General features: G+C 41.5%; 1 protein-coding gene across 18 annotated transcripts in view; it reads right to left on the bottom strand.

Moving 5' to 3' along the window:
• ank3b (ankyrin 3b) overlaps positions 1-23797 on the bottom strand; it is an 85640-nt gene that overhangs the window by 4200 nt on the left and 57643 nt on the right. For 9 of the 18 annotated variants that reach the window (XM_018760979.2, XM_018760980.2, XM_018760981.2 and 6 more), the window contains 15 exons: positions 22883-23107; positions 18889-19043; positions 18248-18459; positions 17683-17890; positions 17347-17443; positions 16231-16459; positions 15437-15562; positions 14855-14977; positions 14378-14404; positions 13288-13369; positions 4799-12181; positions 3985-4059; positions 3467-3598; positions 2979-3122; positions 70-745 (listed from right to left, as the gene is read on the bottom strand). In XM_018760979.2, coding sequence (XP_018616495.2) covers positions 70-745; positions 2979-3122; positions 3467-3598; positions 3985-4059; positions 4799-12181; positions 13288-13369; positions 14378-14404; positions 14855-14977; positions 15437-15562; positions 16231-16459; positions 17347-17443; positions 17683-17890; positions 18248-18459; positions 18889-19043; positions 22883-23107 — 9894 coding nt within the window. The remainder of the gene's footprint in view (positions 1-69; positions 746-2978; positions 3123-3466; positions 3599-3984; positions 4060-4798; positions 12182-13287; positions 13370-14377; positions 14405-14854; positions 14978-15436; positions 15563-16230; positions 16460-17346; positions 17444-17682; positions 17891-18247; positions 18460-18888; positions 19044-22882; positions 23108-23797) is intronic. The other 9 variants (XM_018760991.2, XM_018760993.2, XM_029248908.1 and 6 more) reach the window with 4 other exon arrangements.

Here is a 23797-nt window from a genome sequence, read left to right as displayed (position 1 = left end):
TAGCTGGTTAGGTGAGTACTCACACACTTTTGGGAAACCAATTCAATGTAACATGAGGAAACAACTCACCTACTTTCCTCTTGATCTACCAAGCCAGAGTGTAAACTATAACCAGGGGTGGTAGACTGCACCTTAACGCCTGAGGTCTCGCTTTTCCAACCTGTAAGTGAAGATATATCTTTTTCTGCCTGTTTCACTTCAGAGAGAATAGCCTGCACCCTCTCTTCTGTCATCTCCTCGCCCTCTGAACCTTCATCCAGCTTAACGTCCTCCAAGAGTAACTTCATTTTCTCCCGCGTCACTTCTTCCTCTTCCTCATCAGAACTGGACTCGCTGCTCTCCCTCACTGCACGGGGCCCAAGGGGTGGGATGGTGAAGGCACCACCTGGTGGCCTTGGCTCTCTGGGCTCCTTCTGCTCCACAAAAATTCCTCTATCCCCCACCCCCCACTCAGTGGGATGCTGCTCAGGTGGTGGGGTAGATTTGTGGACAGCTGTTGCATCTTCTTCCTTGGAGGTTTCCTCCCAGTCTTTCAAATTGCTACCTGCCACAGAGGCAGGTTCCATGTCAGCTGGGAACCTGAAGGGTTGCTGGGGCAGGGGCAGATTGGTAGGCCTACAGGTGGTCCTACTGGGAGAGTCTACACTATGCTCTTCACTAAAAAAATCGTCCTGCCGAAGCGGGGTTGGGGGTTCGTAGCTCAGTTCTGTGGGAGTCTGCAGCTCCAGTTCGATGTTGTGGTACCCTGAATAAGACAGCACAGTGTGACTGAAATGGAGCAACAAGACTCAGGACCCACACGACTTACGCATGGAAATAATGAAGGATAGTGTGATACAATGACTTGTCACATGCATGAACTTCGGCAAGCTGGAAGGAATAAAACTACCTTAAATTTGCAATAAAACCAAACATTTCCTGATAGTGCTATTTCAAGTTAATATTTGATTTATTAAAGAGCCAGGATTACTTAAATAACTCATCCCTCGCATAACAGGGTTAATTTGTTCAGTGAAATCACCCTATTAGGCAGATTCCTGTTGCTAGGGTGTTGCTTGAGGTACCCCATTATTTCTTAGGAAAAAAAATTGAGTTCCTGGATGAAAATGGGTCATGTGAAATTAATTGTAAAACCAGAATAAAATTATTTTCATACATTGACAAGACCCACATAATATATAATTAGTTTATTATTTGTGACAAAAGGTATTATGTTTAACTTGTCTTTTAGTGGAATACTTTTGACTGAAGTTGTGCTGTGCTATCTGAAATCACCTATATCGGGTTTACTGCAACTGCATGAATGTGTGATTACACGGTCAGTTGCGTCTTTGTCAGGATTGCATGAAACACATTCATGGAAGTAGATTGACCACATAAAAAGCAAAAAAAAAAAATATCCATTGTACTGAATTTATAAGCCCACTGTGTGGAATAAAGGGTATATGTTTTAACAAGCCGTAAGTGATTTTGTTGTACGGGACCCTGTTATATGAGGGGTGAGTGTAAATGCATTTTAAATATGCATTAATGCATTTTAATGTTTGTGTTAAGTTAGCAAAAACAAATGGTTGATTTGGAGGGTGTATGTTGTGCAACAAGTATCATGTAAGACAAATGTTAAGAGTATGAATCACAGAAGTGTTGATATTGTAACGCAGAAGTGTGTATGAAAGGACCAGAAAGATTAAACAGATGCAAAAAGGGTGGCAGGAGTAACAGAGGACACAGAATGTTATTGAAAGGGGATGTGAGTTATGGAGGAGAGGTCAGAGTGTGGGCACTTAACAGGACACGGAATTAATAGGACAATAAGGGGCTTCGAAGCACACTGAAGGAATAAGAAAAAGGAAGGCATGAAACAGGAAAAAATAAAAACAAAAATTATTAGGAACACATGGTTGAAATGGATGAGAAGGGAAGATTCAGATGAAGGTAGTTGTAGGCAGAGCTAGCGAGAGGGTAGCAGCTAAGGCCAGCGTCCACTGAGCAGGAAGCGTTAGCATGGCAGCTGCGATGTAAGAGGTTCGGCTGCACAGACTGCCAGTGTGCGGGGAGACGGTGCAGAGGGCCTGGTTTTGCAGAGGAAGCATTTCAGAGAAGGTTCAGAGAGGAGGAGACACAGGGCCGAGATATGATAACAAGCAGCTCCATTTCCTTTTCCAGGCACAGCCATGCTACCGGTAGAGGGTGAGCAGGAGGTATTAGGACAGTCGCTTTTTTGTACTTTAGAGGAAAGCTGCTCAATTCAGAAAGCAAAGTGTTACAGCATGCAAGGACAGCAGAGCAGTGATTCTCGTAGTCATGTTTTCATGTGTTACCAAGTTCAGATTATATTTACATGTCACAGTCAGTTGAACAGACCATATAAGTTAATGCTGCCATACATACTAAGCGTGAACCATTTACTAAGTGGCATATACAGTACATGTAAATGTAACAATTACAAACATAATGGACTTGGATTGAATGAAAGCTCTGGGTTCACCGTCACCAAATGCATATCTTAAATTTTTAAATAACATTTTTATAACTCTGAAGGTTCTTAAAATGACTTTAGCAGACTCCTACTGTAAAGTTTGCTTTGAAAATTTGGTTACTGCAGGTGAGTCCGAGTTTTGATGTAAGCCAAGCCACTATGAGAAAACCAGCATGCATTAAAGTTGTATACAGGAATTTAAATACAATAATTTTTGCTTATGAGTTAGTTTGTTAGTGTCTGTTTGCACCACATTGCACAGTTATCTTTGAACAGTCAGCATACAAATTCAGGAAAGAGAAAAGAAGCGTTTCTCCGAGTCAGACATTAAAGGAAATGTCTGATTTTCAGGATCTTTACAGCTACAATTTATGTCATGGATACCAATTAATTCATTAAAATAATTAATAAAAGCAGAGCAAGTTCTGTGTTTTTGCATAGTTTTAGAAGAGAAATGAAAAGGAGAGATAAAGGTAAGCTAGACAGGGCTTAACTTTACCATCAGCCTGATCCCGGAAAACTGCGCTATCATCTGCAAAACATCTGGTTCCTGAAATGTTACCGTAGTCAAATATTGGCCCTTCCAGCAACGTCACAATATCCATCCGATTGATCTTAGTCAGTATTGCAGTTAAGACATCCGCTGAAACAAGGGAAAACAGAAGATATTAAAAATGAGCCCTGCATAAATACATGCATGCATGCATCGTTTGTCCTATTTTCAATACGTCTGAAGTAACAAAAAGGTGCGGAGTTGTAAGTCTGAAATTCTACCCATTATACAGACGTACTAAAAGCATGACAGACCTTTCACAGCAGGGTCCTTTAACAGGATTTATCACTATTTATAAAAATGTCACTTATTCAGTGTAAGTTTAAAGATAAAAGAGCACTAGGAATGTATGCAGAGACATTATATTTGTCAAGAAACTCTTCTTAAGTTGCACAAAACTCATCAGTCTTTGTAAAAATGCAAAGACGGCTTACTTGTGGCATTTTTGCCATCTCTGCTAACCCATTTCTTTAATAGCATGAAACTCTGTGCTGTCAACGAGTTGGGGTTCTCCACTCGGATGTGGTTGATTTCTTCCACAGAGAAGTTCATTTCCCTGGCCAGCTCTGCAACATATTAAAGATAGATGAGCTGTCTCCCCTCCAACACATGCGTGTGTGATGCTGCAGTGCAGGCCTGCCTGCGCACTGCAGATGGCACTCCCTGATCCCAGACACTCCAGGGGGGTTCAGGCGATCAGCACACAGAATCATGGGAGCTCAAGGTGGTAGGGGAATGTGGAGAAACGGTAATACAATTACACCAAGGATGCACCATTACAGGAACTACTGTCTCGTCATTATTCTTCTTCCCTCATTCACTTTTGAACAAACCGCACCGCTAGTGATTTTCTTTTTCCCTTTCCTTTTATTATACTGCATACTGCCGTTGCAGGGCTAGGGGTGTGTTTGCAAAGATGGCCTCTAGATGGTGACAGCTTGCAGGTTCTTACCAGTCCAACTTAAGCCAAGATGATCAGCTACTATAGCCATCCGAAGATCCGTCCTCTCACAGGGACTGTGTGGACCTGGATGGGGAAAAAAAAAACAGATTAATACCCAATGAAACATTTGAAGAGTGGTTAAAAGAGAGGCTTTGTCCTTTTCTGGCCAAAGATGTTTTCATTCACAACTAGAAAAACAACCAGTTTATAAACTGCAGAACACTTCCTTCATCTTTTTTTTATCAGCATTAGAGTATAAAATATTGATTTACAAAAGGTTTTGCTTGTTTGCTAAAGTGAAAAACAATGACAAGAAAAGGAATGACCAGCCTTTTCACTGAAGGTAACAGTTTAACTACACACTGGTGCTCAGGTTAGATATATGTATTCGCACAGCCTACGCAGGCAATCCCGTACACCAGGAAAAAGAAAACAGTACAGAAATAAATGTTTTCCAATATGTTTCAGTCTACTGAACTTCTGAGTTGGAAAAAACTGAAGACATTTCACAAAAAAAAAAAAAAAAAAAACCTTTACATGCGGAAAACCTTTGTTTTGTTCTAACGCGGAAGGTCTGTGTGAGTTCCTAAACTGCTCTGTTGCTAGACACAGACTCAACCGCGGCCCACAGGGCTAACTTGCCAGCTGCCCAGTGCACTAATCTAGCATGCTGTAGTAACGGGCTACAACGCAAGGAAAGTCAGAATCTGAGAGGACAGTACACAGAGATGACAATGACAGAATGACAGCTACAGTTAGGTCACGCCACAGGCAAACACAACGGCTCATGCACTAAGATCAACAAGTTGAAAGTTTTACAAACTAGGCTTGGTCTCCGCGACGGGAGCCTCTTGGGGCCCAGCAACCTGACTGCCACCAGTGCGCCTACTTCTCCTTCTCTCACTGCCGGCCTTTCCGACCTTTGCTGCTACGGATGTCACCTCAGCGGACCTAGTGGACCTCGACGGTTGAGAGGCTTCTGACAGTGAGGTGGTTCTTGAAGTGCTGTCTTCATCATCGGTCAATTCTGACTGCAACCTTTTCTCTTCACCAGATATGCATTCCACAGGTTTTATTATCTCACTGCTACTACCTTTAGAGTGCCCAGTGGAGTGTTTGCAGGCCTCACTGAAGGGCCTACTGCCTGTTTTACTACCAGATCTGCTGTCAGAGCTACAGCTGGACCTGTCTTTAACTGGCAATCTGGAAGGTGTCTGCCTTGACTTCTCCTTCTCTTCCTTTCCTGATTTAGGCACCCTTTGCATTGCCACAGGGCTACTCAGTTTGCCTCCTTTAACTTCTTTTATGGGGATCCTAGATTTAGGCAGTAAAGAGGCACTGTGATCTAGTCTCTTCCTTGCCTCTGGTTTAACTGGTTGTTTCAACTTCTGCTTTCCCACCACAGTGGCTTTTGTGCATAATGAAGGGCTCGGTGCTTTAATTGGCAGCCTGGATTTTGGCTGTTTCATTGCAGTTCTCTTGGATTCATTTGTGTTTGTTTGTTCCCTCAGCACTCTATTCTCCTCAACTCTCTCTGAGCTCCCACAGAGCAAAGCATCTATCCTATGTGCCTGCTGAAGTGTGGGCTCTGATGATGACTGCAAATTAAATATCACACTGCCACACTCAATTGAGTTGGCCTGGATGTTTGAGGACTCAAGATTATTGTTGTTATTACAATTCTCTGTTGGGTAAGATCTTTGTTCTAACGAATTTGAGACATCTTTCTCTCTGCCAGGCTGACTTTCTGCACGTGGTTGTAGATCTGTGCATTCTAGAATCTGACTTTCTGATTGCTCATCTTTAGAATCAGTCAGTTCCACAAGACCATCTTTTTTCACAGTAATGGAAGCTGTGATTCCCATCTTAATCGGAGTGCGCAATTTAGAATCAGCCATTACTGTGCACGAGGAGGTCTCCGCAATGTTGTCGCCAGATGATGTGTCCGAAGAATCTGTACTGACATGAATGACACGGTATGTGGCCGCTTTTGTGTCTGTGGGGGCCTTAACCTTGATTTCTACAACCTTCTCCACTGGCTGTGTCTGTGAGATAACTACACCTGGTTTTTGGGTCCCTTCCCCTCTCTCCCCTGACTTCCCTTCAGAGGAATGCTCACCAATCTGAAAAAACTGTAGTCTTTCTTCAAGAACATCCCGCTTGCTCATGTCAATTGCACCACTGCGAGTCATTTCAAACATCTTCCCTTCACGGAAGGGGAAAGGGTTAGGCTCGCTAGTTGGAGTGCTTTCATCAGTTGGTGTTCTGGCAGGGGTTGTGTCTGGTGAAGTTGCTTGAGACCTATCCTCTGCTGCTAATCCAAAAGGCTTGGGCTCATCATCTTTTATTCTAGGATCAAAGACTTCATCATCTCCTCCTTTGCTGGACCAGGGATCAAAGTCCAGGCCTTTAGTTGCAATGGTCTTGAAAGGGGTATTAAATTCCTCCTCTAGTTTGTAGCTAAAGTAAGTATCAGCAAATCCTTCTTTTTCAGGTTGTCTTCTTTCCACAGTGAAGCTTTTTCCATCTTTTCCATTATCTGATTTTTTGTCATATGATTCACTCCTAGCTTTTCTTTTGATTCCATCTTCATTTATTACCCTTTCTTCTTCCTGAATGACTTCGAGCTTGGTTTGACTAAAAGAACGATCACATGGCTTTAATATGCTCTCAGTTGTCCAAATGTCTTTTCTAATATCACTGGACAAACTTGGTTGTTTAGGGTCTAGCTCCATTAATCCATCATCCTCATCTTGAAGTTCATATCCATCTAATGAATCAATTTCTGTAGCATCTGTGTCATGTGAAAACTCTGCTGTTGTGGCTATTGAGCAATCTGTGACTGACTGATCATTTCCATTTTGCTCCAAATCAAAATCATCTCCTTTTGCTGCACTGCCACCAGATTCCTTGTGGTTACTGTTTTTTTCATGCTTCTTGGATTTGGAAACCTTCTCTTCTTTGTCATCAGATATCTTAAAGGTATACTTTTTGAAGTTAACAGGTTGAAAGACAGATTCATCATCACTAGATTCACTATCATCTGCCCCAGGGGGCACAGGAGATGGAGGCTGCACTCTAATGATTGGTTCAGCAAGAAGATGCTTGTCATGCTCCTCTTGGAGATTGACCTCCATCATTTCTGTGTCAGCCTCTGAAGAAGGGCAAGACCCTTTTTTGTCAGGATCTGACTGTTCTGAGTCCAGAGGTGGGGGTGGGGGAAATTCAATATAAGCAACTCTTTTATCCTTTGTGCTCTTTCCTGCCTCCTTGTTTCCAACTGCATCCTCTGCAATAGGAGACTTTGGTTTATCAGGTGGACACTCTTTGAAGGAAAATACTTTTCCTTGGTCATCGTCTTCCGATTCTTCTGAAACTTCAGGGATTGGGCTGGGTTTACTTGGCATGAAACCATTGAATGAATCAGGAGTCTTGGTAAGGTCATAACTCACTTCCTCTGAGCTAGGAGTCTCTGGGGTGAGAGGACTTTTCCCAGAGCTGTCCAAAAAAGATACTTGCTCTAGGGTGTCGTCTTCTGGGCTCCCTTGAGGGGATGGAGGTTGCTTCTGTTTTACTGGATAAAATCCTCCTCGGGTCTCCGGAACAGTGCGACTTTCTTGACTAATCAGAATCTTTTTATGAGATCCCTGCTGTATACTTGTATTTTCTTTCTCGGATTGCATACCCACTTGAATACCAACATAAACTGGTAAAGTTTTAACATCTTTAAAACTTTCTGTGGTCACAGTAGGTGCTATTTTCTCCATGCACTCAACTTGAGTAGGATCAGTAATGTCTTTAAAAAGGGCATTTTTCATTACGTTGCATTCTAAAGAATCTACGGATTTTACTGACAAAGGCTCAAACCTCGATGCACCTGCTTCTAAACAATCCTGAAGTTGGTTTTTAGCTAAAGTGGGTATCTGTGAAGTACTGCTTCCCGAGGTCTTAAATAAAGAGTCTCTCTTTGTCTTTCTGGACTCATCATGGTCCAAGGTGCAAGATGGCATAAGCACAGGAATCTGTGAGTCCATCTTCTTTTTAAGAGTCCTGCTTTGTGCAACTTTGCTGTCAATATCTTCTGTGCCTTTTTGCATTGAGGAACTTGGAGTAAACTCGGAACATGGTGTGCCAAGGTTTTGCCTAGCACTTTGATCGTCTCTGTCCTTTGTTGTGTCAAGAACTAGAGTCCGAGATATTTTATCCTTCTGAGATTTACCGTTAACATTTTCATGGCTTTCCAATGTCCTGAAAGTTTTTTTTTCTTTACCTGCACCCAGTACTTTGTCCTTCTCCCCTAGCAGGGGTTTTGGAGGTGTTACTTCTGGAATGCTTCTGCTTGTAACTTTCTCACTCTGTGGTTTTGAGGGAACTGAAGGGATCTGGCACTTAATGTCAGAGCTATGGCCTGTGGCAACCTTGCCTTTCTCGCTTTCTGGACCTTTCCTGGAAAGACCTCCTTCATCAGTGTTATCAGCTGATTTGGAAGATTTTGATGCAGCAAAGAACTGATACACAGGAAGTTTACTTTCCTGCAGTTTTCTCACCGGAGGCTTTGTCTGTCCCCACTGAGGAGTCCTGTCTTGTTTCTGAGCCTCAGATTCAAATTTTTGTCTTACAGAGCTCACTTTAGATGTCTTTTGCAAGAAAGGTGAGGAGGATGCCCCTACCTTGCTCTGTGATACACCATCATCCTGTTTTGTTTTGTCATCACTGAAGCAGGAAAGCACTCTCCTTTCAGGGCTGTTAGGTAAACTAGCACATTTTCTGTCATTTGAGGTGCCAAAAAGTTTTCCTATGGATGCTTCTCTCAACTTGTTCTTACTCCACTCCTCAGTGCTCATACCATTCTTTTGTTGCATTTTCTCAGGACTACTGCAAGTAGAACTAGGTCCAGATCGGGTTTCCCTGGGGTCTTTTTTCCGTGGCTTCTTCTCTGGGGACTGAAGTTCATCATTTAGCTTCTCTGTTTTGTCACGAAAGAACTGAGAGACTTCACTTAGCTTTTCCTCTGCCTCCTTTACAGTTCGATCTACTCTATCTTCATAAATGAGTTTTTCCCTGTTTTTGTCAAGTCTGTCCTCAGTGATATGCATCCACACAGCGTGCTTTGGGCTACCAGGTTCTGTGCTGTAATGCAACACAGTCAGTTTTTCAAAAGGTTCATCCTTATGGCCAAGTTTACCTGGTTTATCTGAGGCATCCTTTGAGGACTTAAAAATGAATTCCTTCCTTGGACCACCAGGCATTTTCTCCCCATAAAAACACCTACCGCCTTGCATCTCTGAGCTCAGAGTATGAGGTTGGTCAGTGACAGACTCCTCTGTGTCAGAGTGAGAGACATCTATTTTTTCAGAAAGGAGCATTTTTTCAGCAAATCTATATGACTCTCCCCTTAATTCTGATAACTCATCATCATGATATTCAACTGAGTGCTGGCTCAGCAGTTTCAAGGTTTTATATGAGTCGTCAGTGATTAGCTGTGCTGAACTTGGACGGCTGTCTTCTTCCTGAGAGACTGGAGTGTTCACTCTGGATGATTCCAAATATGAGGGTAGGGATTCCTCTGCAGTGATCTCCTCTTCTTCCTGTTGTGTTTCATCATAGCCATCTAGTTTTTCTGGTAGTTCTTTTATTCCACGACCCCCTCTATAGAGATACATGTCTTTATCAGGGTGTTTTTTAGTTTCACGAATAATAACTTCTGTTGGTTCAGTCTTGTTACCTTTCTCAATATGGACCTCAATGATCCTTTCAACTTTTGGTTTTGGTTTAATCTCTTTTTCAAGAAACCTTGGAGATATTTCATTTCCTTTGTGAGATTCACTGCCAGTCCTGTGCTCAAACAAGCCAGCTAGTTCTTTGGAGGGATCTCGACCAGACTGGAATGCTTTCATTATGTCTCTAACTGACATTGTTTCCTCAATCCTCTCAGAGGTAACTTCTTTAGCAGATGGCTTGTGATACACCATTCGAGTTGTGGTTGTGATATGGGTTTCTTCTTTAACACGCATGCTTTTGCTCACAACAGAGTCTTCCTCTGTGTTAACTTTCATTTGAAATGCCTTTACTTTGTCTTTTATGGATCCAGCTTTTTGTTCAGAGTCAATGCATGCTGGTGTCTTCAGCATCTCAGTGTCTTCCATTATAGGTTCCTGGACTTCTTCAGTGGGCTCGTAACTTCTTATGACATGAACCACCTCTGTGCGTGTCTCTGTGATGACTGGAGGAATGGGCACATCTTGGAACAGTGGCTTGGGTCCAGTGCTCTCTGCACTTTGAGGGGCTGAAGGTGTTTTTTCACTTCTTGTTTCAAAACCACTATCTGACAGAGGACTTTTATCCTGGTCATGTGAAAAGTCATCTGGAGATTCCAGAATGGCATCAGTTCCAAATGCAGATTCTCCAAGTTTCCAAAGTTCCTTCTCCGAAGCTGAGGAACGCATGCCTGGGGGTGGCATTTTAAGTTTATGCTCTTGCAATGCAATGCCAGGCTTGAGAATACGTTTCTGTTTTTCCTCCCCCTCATTTTTCACTTCATCATACCTGGTCTTTAAGTCAGTCATTTGTGAAAGGGTGCTAGAATCAATGTCTTTTGTCAGGTAGTCAACCACCTTTGCATAACTAAAATCTTTTCTGGATCTACCTGGTTCATATTCGGTGTCAAAACCTGGAGAACCTATGTGTACATTTTGCTTAGCTTCCTCTATCTCATCTTGGGAAAACTCTACCCAGTCATCCTCAGGTGTCCTAGCTTTAATGCAAGTTTTTCCTTCACTAAGTGCATCCTTTGTAAGAATTTCACTAACTTTAACCAGGTCTTCCTTGACTTTCTCAACAATGCTAAATGGCTCCTCATCCTCAATTTTAGGCTCTTTTGAAACATCAGATTGGAAGCTTTTACCAGCTGAACTGCTGTCTGTCTGCAAGATGGCAGTCATCCTTATTAAGTCCTCTTTCATTTCTGCAACATCCTTCAATATCTCCTGACTGGATGATAATGAAGATGAAGCAGCCTCATTAATAGTGGCTGGCGAAATGAAAAGAGTAGATTTAAGGGGCGAGTGGGTTCTGGAAAAAGAAGACTGTGCACGTGATTCAGCAGGTGTAGCCCTCAGAGGTGACTGCTGTGAGGTTGTTGGCTTTATGACAGCAGTCCCATCAGGGACAGTTCTCAGTTGTGCCTCTGTGTTCACTGCAGAAAACACTGGGACAGTTATTGTACTGGATGTTGCAGAGCTAGTTGAAGATGCTGCAGAACGCAAAGTCCCGTAAATGGAACCTGATGCAGGGGACCTTATTGACTGGTATGATGGGGATGCTGATGAGGACAAGTATTTCAGTGTGCCGTATCCCGATGCAGCACAGGAGCTAAAGGTTTTTTCAGCCTCATCAATGGCTGAACTAACACTAGATGTTGCTGCATGGGTGGTTGCTTGTATCCTTTCCTGCAGACTGTGGGCTCCACCAGACAGAAGAGTCGAGGAGGGATATTTAATGGATGAGACCGACCCGTTGACCAGAGCTGCGTCGGCAGAACCAAATGTGGATTTAATTGTTTTCGATGTTACTGCTGTATCTGTAGATGGTTTCACTGAGGTGAGGCCAGATGCTGATTTAACAGGAGAAGATATCACAGATGTCGTGGAAGCCATTACAGATTTAAAGGGCAAACTTGAACTATACATGTTTATTGTTGACTTTGGTGATGCAGGTGGGGTCATAGAAATTGAAGACCTTTCTAGTAGCGACCCAGCAGTTGAAGATAGTGAAGTCCTTGAAGGCAGTGGTGAAAGTCCTTTAATAGGCACAGAATCTGGCCCAGTTTTTGCTGGTGAGGATAATGGTGAAGATGAAACCTGTACTGAATACTGGGGTTGATGAACTACAGTCTTAATTGGGGAGGAAAGAGTTCTGTAAGATCTGATGGGAGACGCAATATCGTTAACTGATTTGACTGAAGACGCAGTTGATGCTCCTAAGGTGGACTTGATTGGCGAAGCAGAGGAAATTGACCAGACTGACTTTAATGGCGAAGCAGATGGCGTGTTGGACGGCGAGCTGGAGAGGGAACCCAATCCAGATTTTGCTTGCCCAGGGACGGTAATAGGAGCAGCCGACCATGCCTGGTAAGATCTTGTTGAAAAGACAGGTTTGTGAGCGTAACCAGGAGGCAGTGTTCTTGTTGTACTTCGTTCAACTGTTTCTTAAATAAGTAAATCAAAATACAACATAAAATTAACAAAAATAGTTGAGAAACAGAGAGACCAGAGAAAAAAAAAATTGGTCAGTGAGTCTTGTATTAGCAAAGAAGGAAGAACAGTACATTCATGAGGTTTTGAAATGGAAAATGATGACTGAAATGGAGCGAGAATGAAGGATGGTCCTTTGTGGCCCATGGTCCAACCACTAATACAAAATTTTAAACAAGAGGCCAATAAAGCACATACAGCAACGAAACACAAAAGACAATGACAAACAAAATAGAAAAATGGCAAAACACACAAAACCCAGAATAACCAAAAAACTCAACTCTTTTGACTTTCGATGTGCTACATTCCTCTGTCCCTATCTCTTTTTCTGAAGTGCCTTTTATCTGTTTGGTCTGAACGTCCATTTTGTTTATTTTTTAATTTTGAAATTTCTGACAAAACAGACGTGTAAACTAGAAAAGCCGCTATTTACCTGTTTTGAACCAAAATGTATTATGGGAAAACAAAGGTTCATAGACCACGCTAAAAATTCAAAAGATCTATGTGTGTCATGCAAGACTGAATATCCTTTGAAGACAGGCATTGAAAGTGCAGTTTGTGAAGCACCTGGAAGAAAGTCAGTTTTTGACCTTCCATGCATTTCCGTTAAAAAACCAAAACAAAATGCTGCACAGTCACAAAGCCAAAAAGAGCAAGATTTCCAAAGAAAAGGATAAATGCAAATGAAACAAAAATAGGATTTTACTTTGACTTTTTGGTTTCCATGTGTGTTATTATATCCATCAAATCAAAGTAAAAAATGTGGATCTTGCAAGTTTATGTTTTTCAGAAGTGGGTAAAAAAAAAAAAAAAAAAAAAAACATGTTAATAAAGAAACAATATTTCACAACATGGGCAAGCATAGCACAACTTAAAAGTCACAATAACCCATGCAAAGTATATCACGTCAAAAACAAGCATGTGGAGTTACAAGTTATGTATGGTATGCAGAAATTACAAAGAAAATTGTGCGTTCATATATGTTCTTGTATATGTAATATGGAGTCATACACATCAGTTTAATTTCCAGGTATTAAGTTAGTGAAGATGTCACACTCACTCATGGCAGGCTCAGTCAGATAGCTGTAGCGCTTACGTAAGGCTAGAGATGCAAAGGTTTGACGGCGGTCTTGTTTTTCAGTCTGTAACAACAAAAACAAAAAAATCTATCAGTCTTCTATGTTAAACACGTGTCTTTTTTAGCTGTTCTACTTATTTTAGCTTTTCTAATGTTACATTCCATAAGGTTTTGCAGGGTCTAAACGTTTCATTTTACTTTTTATGCAGCACGAACGTCAGTGTAGTTTACTCTAAGTTAGTCTTTATAAGGTTTGTTGGTTTGGGATTTACTAATGATTAAAAAGGCCACAGCCCATGATACATAGATTTATCACCTACTCTCATGATTTTATGCAGTTAACAAGGAATGAGACTAAAATTTCTTTCTTGTTATATCCTGGTTAAATCTGTATTAATAAAAGGTGTGCATAGAATATACAGACTGGTATAAGCAGTGGATACTCTAAAGTGAATTCAGAAAATTTATTAATTTAATATATTTATACATACGGTACGTTTTACATGCAAGTTTTACAGTTTTTTTTTGCAATTTAGCATGGGGGCACATGGTTATTTCTAGAACACACTTAAAATGTTTTACTATTTTAGATGTACATTAAAATTAATGCTATAACAACATATTTAAAAATAAGCATATAATTTACATTCCAAGGAATCTGAATATTTAGCACTCAGATACAAGACATGAAAAGCATTTTTGACTGAGATGGAGTCTTTAGCTAACATTGTCTGAAACAGAGTGTATTGTGTCACTAGGCATTTAGTGAATTTACCTATGTGGAGAAGAAAACTAGGCATTTTCCCCTCAGTTGAAACCTTACTAATGGAATTAAAGTTCAATGAACAAAATATGATTGCTTAGTTGATACTGCTCTCTTAAGATAAAGAGAACAAGACTGGATAATTAGCAAGTTCATTCTGTTCCAGCTCAAATCTGTTAGGTTATTTATCCAACTAATATAATTTGTAACCATATTAGAATCAAATGTGTTCAAGTTGAGAACCAGAACATACTGCACTGGTCTAAAATAGCAGCTCATCACATGACTGTGATGGGATGTATATATTACCTCTTCATCTGGGTCTGACTCCATTTCCTTTAGGTTCCCAAGATGCATTGCAGAAACAGGGAATAATACAATGGACAGCAGGGAAAAGAAACATCATGATATAAAAAGGGGGGCGACTGAAAGTGCACAGTGTAAGCTTAGAGAAGCCATCACAAAGCTAGCACTCTAAGACACAGCAACAAAAAAAAATGCCTGCATTTACTGCAAAATAGCACGGGGACCCACAACCAAATATGCCAGGATAAAGCAGAAAGCCTTAGAACCTTCAGCCAAAGCATGGGATCCAAATCAAATGTCCGATTCGGAAAGAAACGACAAAAGACAAAACTGGAAGAAGCTCAAAACAGATAAAAGACACAATAAGGGGCAGAGTCAGCCAAGTTCAACCCTTCGCACAGAGATTTCTGCTCTACCTTCCTTTAAAATGAGGATGACGTGATATGGCACAGAAATGACCATGTAGATAAATGCACTTACCTTTTTATGAACTGGCAGTGTGATGTTTAGGTTGCACACAGCAGCCTGTGGAAGTCCCTTTGTAGTTTTTGACTCTTTCAAGAAGGAAAGTCTTCCGCAAGGTTCTTGACTGTTGTCTCTGACCTACAGAGTTAATAAATTACAAAGAAATTTCTGTCATACATATACACAAGGTATCTTGAAGAATTTCAGGAAAAACTGTTCAAAATAACAGGATTCTAAAATCGTAAATTGCTTTAGTAAGTGCTGCGGAGTTTATGTTTATGCTAAAGGTTGTCTTAAACCTCAAAGCAATAATCTGTAACAAAGCCAGAAATTACTTTATTACAGCCTCTGTTTTCTCCTAAGCGTATTATGTGGATTTCAAATTAAGCTCTTTTATCCATTTCAGTGTGCAGGGGATAAGAATGATGGGGTTTTTTTTGCCAAGTTAAAGGATCAAAAGCAATGGTACGCCTTAGTTTATGAATAGTATGGACATGCTCAGTCAAATAAGCTAATAAAACCAATAACACTAATCATTAAAACTATATTCGACAGCAAGCTTTAGGGATCTAAAGACCGAGTGTGTTGTTGTATTACCTTCACAGAAAAAGGCAGTCTGTTTTCCTTGAATGCATAAAAGCTTAAAAACAGTTGTTGGCCTGCTTTTGTCAGAGGGGCCAAGTTGCCATAGCAATCCACGTAAATTGGCTTTCCCTCCAAGACCTGTAAAAAGAACAGCATTTCCATTAAAACACAAACACTTCATAAAACAAGCTTTTTTTGTGCAATGACTGCAATACTCAGAGAGGATATATTTTTTTCAGCATCTGAGTTCAATGGACTCTTTGTTAAGTTTTTAAAACATTACGTTGCACAGTGAATTTCATATTTCATTTATTTCTGTGAGCTCTTAAAGCGCTCTCCATTTCACTGAATTAGTGACGTTATCAAGGAGGGGCACTCAAGGCCGCACATTTGCTACAGGCAAGCTTGGTATGTCTGTTTCTTAAACACCACATCACTGAATGGGCTTGACTGTTTTTTGTTCCACAGTTCTTCAGATGTTTTTTCTACTTCAGTCCTTCATATATATAGTTTTTGGTTTCTTTTTTATGTCTGCTGCTCAATTGTTCTCACTGCCTTGTTCTATCATTCTAATTATTGGTATTATTGTACTTATAATCCACACACTGTCCTTGTTTCCTGTGTTTAGAATCCATTATTCAGTTACTGGATTCAGCTGGCTGTTTCCATTCATGTTTTGGGCATATTAAATTTATGACTTAGCAAAGTTTGTCAGTTTTGTCCCATCCTTTTTGTCGAACTATATTTTATTTCTTACAGTGCAGCGAAGGATTCATCCCAAGCCCTGAAGGAAACCAAAAACAGACCTCGATATCTTTGCTTCTAGCCACTTCTTCAAAGTTCTCCTGTTGCTCCAAGGTCTTGTCCACTTTGTCATCAGTCATGCAGAAGCATCGCAAGTGAGCCTCAACTGGGTCGTTCATCTTGGCAAACACTACGAACTTGGCCATGTACGGAACACAGATCAGTTCCCTGTAAAGCTGGGAGGCCAGTCCCACAGTTTCCGGAATCTGATGGCAGTCGGCAAGCCAAAATCTGAAAGGAGAAAGAGTGCTTATGATATGAAGCGAAGAGAGGGAAAATCACATTCATTTTCAAGCCATTGCTTGTATTTTCCTTTTCAAACATGACTGAAGCATCAAGTGTCAATGTAGCACGCCGAGGCCGCCCGGGGAGGGGGCGGAGACGGGGGGCAAAGCAGCCACAGCTGGGGCTGATTTCATCCCCTATTTCTTCCCCGGTGCCCAGCAGTAGGGGGAAGAGACCGAGGAGGAGAACCAGACAGAGGCGACTGCAGACCCAAACCCTGAGACGAAGCCCGCGTCCCGACCGACCCGACTCTCCCAGCCTCCCCGACCAGCACGAAACCTCTCCCTACCTGTTCCCTGCTCCCCCTTTCCCATCTCCTTCCTTCTCTGCTGTCTAAGGCAAATAAAAGCCCACAGCAACGGGCGACTGCATCTCCTCCTGTTTCCTGCCTCGTCTCTTACAGTCAATTACCAAGAAGACACGAGATTATAGTATAATTTGTACCAGAAGTCTTTTGTGCAAGGAAAACAACTGTAAGAGTGTATCTGCACATAGGGGACGCAGTGGGTTGGACCGGGTCCTGCTCTCCGGTGGGTCTGGGGTTCGAGTCCCGCTTGGGGTATCTTGTGACAGACTGGCGTCCTGTCCTGGGTGTGTCCCCTCCCCCTCCGGCCTTATGCCCTCAGTTGCTGGGTTAGGCTCCGGTTCCCCGCGACCCCGTATGGGACAAGCGGTTCAGAAAATGTGTGTGTGTGTGTGTGTGTGTGTGTGTGTGTGTGTGTGTGTGTATCCGCACGTGTTCACAGGCAACATCCTGACTTGCAAAGGTCAGATATTCAGCAATGCAAACTGAACACATAGCATAGCATTCTGTTGGTGAGGCTGTAGCTCACCTTGCAGACACGTTGGTGGTGAAGGAAACACAGTCATTTACGAAAGTAAGAGGCGTGGTGCCAGTGATGTCTTCCCATTGGGCTGGTGAGGTGCCTCCTGTATAATTTAACATAAGGGTTATTCTCCGAACATGTACGCAACCTGAAGAATTCAGTATTTTTTCTTTGGAGCATGGAGCTGCTTCTTGTGGCCATCTTCCACTTCCAAATACAGATATACAATCCCACAAATATTTGCAAGCTGATTAGATGCCACAAGGGACAACACCATACATCCAGAAATATACACTGTATTTATTCCTGCAGGTCAAATAGAAGCCATTAATTTCAGCCCACCTGTGATGCTGCAGAGGAGGCGGAGACAGGGTGTGCTGTCCCCTTTGTAGCCGTTGGTGACCCCTTCCCCCGACAGAGGCGGTACGGGGATCGTCATGGTAATGGGTTTGTGGAACTTCCTCCTTCTGGGTTCCACAGTCACAATTGGGCTGAAGGTGGCCCTGTTTCCCAGGATCTTCTTCACAATATCATCTGGAACAGGCTGAGCCTGGTCAAGGTTGATGGTGGTTGAAGTGTCAAGAGTTACTCGTTTAAAAAGAATAATTTCTGCAGAAATTTGTTTTCACTGCAGTACAAAAGATTATCTCACCAATTCTTTGTTCATTTGAATTTAATAACAGTACTCTTTGCATTTCCCAAACATTAAAAAGGTGCAAGAATGTGTGGTGGAAAGTGCATGTAAAAGCATTTTTGCAAACCGAAGAACAGGAGAAGCCTGCCTATCATCTGTGTTCTATTTTTTTTTAAATCAGTAAAACAATTTGTTTACAGCAAAAGAAAGCAATACATGGCAATGCCCTTCAACATCCATCATCTTTTGCTGCTTTCCAGGTTGATCACAAACCTGCAGGCCAACCCGAATCTTCTTCGTCAGTGCTCCTTCTGGGAAGGACGCCTGTACCAGGGGCACCGTCTTGCTGGACAGAACACCGCCTTCCGGACCCATCTGGTTGCTCTCCTGCTTGATTCGAGACACAACTGCAAAGTACTGGGGGAAATCCTTGGTGACGATGCGACAGATCCTCTTCTTCTCAAGTTCGTCTGCACTGTCTAGTTCTGTGAAAAGAAACAGTGCTTACCATTCCCCTTTCCGCATAAAATATGCAGCTATAGTTTTTGGATTCATTTTGAACCACGGTGTTCTCTGCCAAGAGGTTTAAGCAATGCACATGCAAGTCCTCATTTCACTAGTCACAGTGCAGTTTTTTTCAGCTGGTCACCTTGATAGAAACTGGGTGACAAGATACCAAGTAAATGATCCAAATGATACGAAAGGGATCCAGGACCTTAGTTAAATAGCACATTCTGTTACAGAGGGATTGTGTCCTCATTGTCTAAAATGCCACTTACAGCCTATTTAATAAAGCCAGTTCCAGCCATTTGTCAAACTGTGTGCAGGTCAGTATGGCTACTGGATGACACATCCTAATGTGAGTCTCTGTCATGCAGAAATTTGCCGGCATCATCAACGGAGGGCAGGCCCACCTTCCTCCATCCCATTAAGAAGATCACTGAGGTCTTCAGTTTTGCAGTCATACTGGTGCTCTTTCCACATCTCGCCATTCTCACTCCGCAGCACGATCAGCTCCCGCTCGATCCCACGCAGCGAGGCAAAGTGGGGGATCTCCACAATCACGGGGCTGGAGGAAACATGCGGTCTGTTAACGGGGCACTCCTCAGCAAGGTAAAAATGGGTGGTTATGGGGTGAGGGGCGTAAAAAACAGTAAAAATGACTTTACATCAGTCCGTGCTGCATACTGCTTGGCAACATTTTATTTCCCACGACAGATGAGGAATGATGAACACAAGTGCAAATGAAGGACGTGTCAATGAGCTCACGGTGCTTCCATTCTAGTCTAGCCTTCGAAGTGCTGGCAGGTCACAAAATACTTTTAAACAAAAAAAAAAAAAAAAAAAAAAAAAAAACAAGTGATAGAATTTACACTGACAACAAGAAAAAGAAAGCTGCACAATCCTTTTAAATAAAATTCATGTAACAATATATCAAGAATTTCCAGTTAAAATCCTGACTGGCAAAAAAGAGGCAGCACAAAAAAATTGTCCATGATATATGAAATATGAGATGCAGAAAGAGCATACAATACAATACACACTATTTTATCAAATTAAATTTAGACAAGTTGGATATTTAAGTAATTATCAAATAATTTTCACAGGGACTTTGCAGCTTTGATACATATAGACAGTATCCTTTTTTCTACGCAGGTTGCAGAAAGAATCTTTTCTTCATGGGACACAGCAGCTTTTCTGGAAAATATTACTATATCTTTTACATCTGAAATTCTACCCAACAGAGAAGACAAATGAAAAGACTTATTCACTAAATATGAGAACCTGTAATCAATACGAATTAGAAATAACTAAAAATGGAAAATGAGTTTTCAGCCTTATGACTTTACTATGTATAGAACTTTCATTTCAGACTGAATGGATTTTGTTGTATGAAGAACAATCTTAGAAGGTTAATATGGAGTCACATTGGAAAAGTAATGCAATCTGTGTAGTCAGAGTGATACTGTCTACATCAACATTACTTACAAACATAACAGTAGTGTGCATGACATTTAAGGTAAAATTAATAAATGTCTAGAGAAGGTACCAGAGATAAATTGTATTTCTAATTGAACATATATGTAAAAATTTATAAACTATAGAGAAAATTAAGATTTAATTTTTTAATCTTTGAAAATACACACATTCCTCACATAACAGGGTTAATTTCTTTTGTGAAATTACTCCTCTAAGCAAATTCCCATTGTGAGGGGTCAAATAGCCATTATTTCTTGTCGAAAAAAATAATTTGATCCCCACACAGGAAACTTGGAGATTGGACTTTTCTCCATCAAAAAAACCCTGAACAAATAACAAAGAAAAGTGGTGTCTCATTAAAGTTTTTTTTTTTTTTTAATTTATCTTTTCATCCTATTTATATTTTTTGTGTTTTTAAGGAGGCTGTTGTTTTAACCTGTTCCTAGACAGTTTGTATTAAATTGTGCAGTTCTCAATTTTGAAGATGTGCTCCACTGATGAGCATTGTTTCTCGGTCCTTTCTGCATTGCATTTACATTTATCCATTTAGCAGACGTTTTTCTCCAAAGTGACTTACATGTCACATTAAAAACACGTTGTTACTAAAATGCTGTTTTTCTGCAGCAGGTATGGAGCATAATATTGTATGTTTTATCTGGTTTTTAAATGTTCTTTTTCACTCATTTCAATTCGAGATTTTGAACTCAGGGGACACTACAGTAGCTATATGAGATGAACTCAAGTGTTTGTGAACTAAAGAACAGTACTGCAGACTGTGGATGCACTGAAAACCTCATACCTCTTCTTAAAACACTTTTAATGTTTTAACTTTTTTCAAGCTGTCCTTATGAGTTTTCCCAACAGGCTGAAAGCCGAGCAGCAACTGTGCTGCCCACAGAGCGACTTGTGTTCTCTGATCATTTTAATTGTCTGCACTTTTTATGATCACTTCCATTACTGAACTGTTTCGTACCAGTGTGCAAGGAAGACTGAACACCATAGGGCAGCTGTGTTGCTCTGGGTGTCAGTTGGTCTTTTTAAAAATGTGCCACTACCTGAAACACGAGAGCGAAGGCAACTGGTGTTCTTACATCAACTCTTTTTCCATTTATTGTGGGAGTAAAATAATGGGCAACATTGTAATTGTCCTAAAGCTGAAGCCTGCCGTATGAATACAGGGTATGTATTCTTGTATGCCATGGTAGTGAGTTTTTCATTGGATGGGACCCCGTTACATGAGGGCTGAGTGTACAGAAATAACAGAATGCGATTTCTTTAATAACATATTCAAGCCGATGTTTCCATTTCACATATATAGCACTAATTTGTTTTTTTTTTTTGTCAAGACAGCAATGCAGGTACATGAATTGCACACAGATAGACCTCTTGACAATGCTGGCGTTACTCTCGACTCCTTCCGACCAGCCCCCTGTGCAGTCGCCAGATACCTTCTCCACAACGCACAGAAAGGCAAAGTCATCAGCACTGGCAAATGCACGTGGTCTGATAACACAGAGAATGGAAGCTCAGTCATGGTAGTGGGATGCTTGCAGCGAGTCTCATGCCGACAAAGCGCAGATAACACAACTCAGGGAAGGGCCCAGCCAAAATTAACGGCTTTCAGTAACGCCACTCTGAACTGAAAGCCTCTGATAAACAGACAAGAGTTATGGCAGTGACCAAAAACAAAGTGAAAAATAAAAGTAATAATACTCGTTGGAGGAATTTGCTTTCTGTAATAGTTTGATTCTTCCCTGCATATATTCTCATACCCAATAAATTTTGTTCCACGCGGGCCGAGCTGTAGAATTCTGCTAACCAAGCCCTCCCCCTCATTAACAGGGGGGAGACTGCTGGGGAGGTGAAGTTTACTGAATAACATCCAAGCAGCAAAAAGAGAAACAAAAAAGGGGGACATAAAGAACAAACAGTCATTCCGGCAAGAAGCTGGAATAGTTGCCACCAAAAAGACCATCTTACTGCGCTTAATTCATAAAGTCCTACTTCTGGGATTCATAATCCTATGAATTTTTAAGGAAAATGTCAGGAGTTGGGAAAACGGGAAGTCACGCGGGAGGCTCTTAAAGGGGAAATCCACCACAATTTTCAGTGTCCATACATTGTATCTTTAAGCTGGTGGATGATACATTTACTATTTATTTAGCCAACAGTTTTCCCCAAAGCAAGTCACATCGTTAAATGACATACAATGATTTATCCATTTATAAAGCTGGGTAATTTTTACCGGAGCAACACTTGGTATGTTCCTTGTTTGGGGGTACTACAGCAGGAGGCGTTATTTGAACCAGGTTCCTTCAAGTGCAAGGTGGTGGCTCTAACTAATGTCACCTCCTGCCCTTTCCACAAGTAATAAAGCCAACCCTGTCCAGGTTGTTATTCTGGTATGGGAATTGGACTGCTACAAAATCCCAGCACTTTTCCATCACATCAACATAGTAACTGTCTCTAATGAATCTAAGACACAAGGGAAGGGGTGTGGGGCTGCTCTCTTATAACGCAAACATCAGAAACAAAAATGTCTTAATAAGCTTAATATTGGCAGTTAAAAGACACAAACAAAGGTGTGAGGTGATGACAGCGAAGTTACAAGAATACTACATTTTATAAAGGTCATGAATTCTCTACAACATCCAACACAAACCCACAGACAAAACTCTTTTCAAATAGCATCGTATTTGAGTTTTGACTGTGTACACAATCAAATGGATGTGTCGGTCAAACTTGATGCAAGTTTTACGTGGGATTCCCCTTTAATGAGTTAACGGCCTCATTTTAAGCAGTGAAGAGTGTTAGAGCTGACGAAGAAGTGGGACAATGGTTGGCAGCCCCTCTCTATCCCTCCCCTTCAGACAGGTTATAGGACGACTTCAGTATGGAGGAAGGGTAGAGGGAGGATAAGTTTCTTACCCCAGGAACTGGGCCCCAGCTGGTCCGACCTCCACTAGCCGACTGGCGAGGCCCTCCCCTTCCACCATGGGCGGTGGGCAGGCCAGCTTGTGCCTCTTGACCAGGCGGCAAGTGATGCGTGTGGGTGCCGTGCACTTGCGTGGCGGGATGATGATGCGCATGCCGTTGTGGCGGCTGCCCCTCATGGAACCCCCGCGGGCGTCCACCATGAAGCTGACCAGGAACCTGCGGGACGAGGACACGAGCGCCAATGAGAGGACAGGGAGGAAGCATGGGAGGGAGACTGCGGACTTCCGCTGACATCAGAGAGCATGACACCAGTGAGGTTTCCCATGCCGTGACCATAAACCCACACACGCATTTCAAAGAGGGAAAGGAGAGAAAGAGATGGTGTTGTGAGTTTTAAACCCTGGCAGTTTATCCGCCTGCACGGCATGGCCGTCATCCATGCCGTGTTATTCCTTGTATCATCATTATTATTATTATCATCATCATTATTATTAACCCATATTTATACGCAAGAAAAAAACCAAAATGTATATTTAGTGTTCATGTCCCGCAATCTAATACAAATTGGGTTAAAATTAAGGATACTGCCAAGGTAAATCACTCAAGATTTGTATCAACAACTGACACATTTTCTGTTACTGACAAAATATTTCTATTACACACACAATACATACTTAGAACGTGTGAGATATTTAATTGATCAGGTCTTTACTGTCTCCATATACTACTGGAAGAACTGTGCATGTATCTGAAGTTTTTATTTTAAAAGTGAGATTAGTCCGGTTAATTAAAATGATAATAAAAAAAGGATGTAAGAAATGCGCTGGAAACAAAAAAAATCTTTTAAACAAAAAAACGATAATTTCAGAAATGAAACGAAAGATAAAATAAGTCAAAAGGAAATGC

This window comes from Scleropages formosus, chromosome 24 (assembly GCF_900964775.1).
Source record: "Scleropages formosus chromosome 24, fSclFor1.1, whole genome shotgun sequence".
Classification (NCBI taxonomy): Eukaryota; Metazoa; Chordata; class Actinopteri; order Osteoglossiformes; family Osteoglossidae; genus Scleropages; species Scleropages formosus.
The sequence above is the reverse complement of the archived record's forward strand: the minus strand, read 5'-3'. Positions and strand labels throughout refer to the sequence as shown.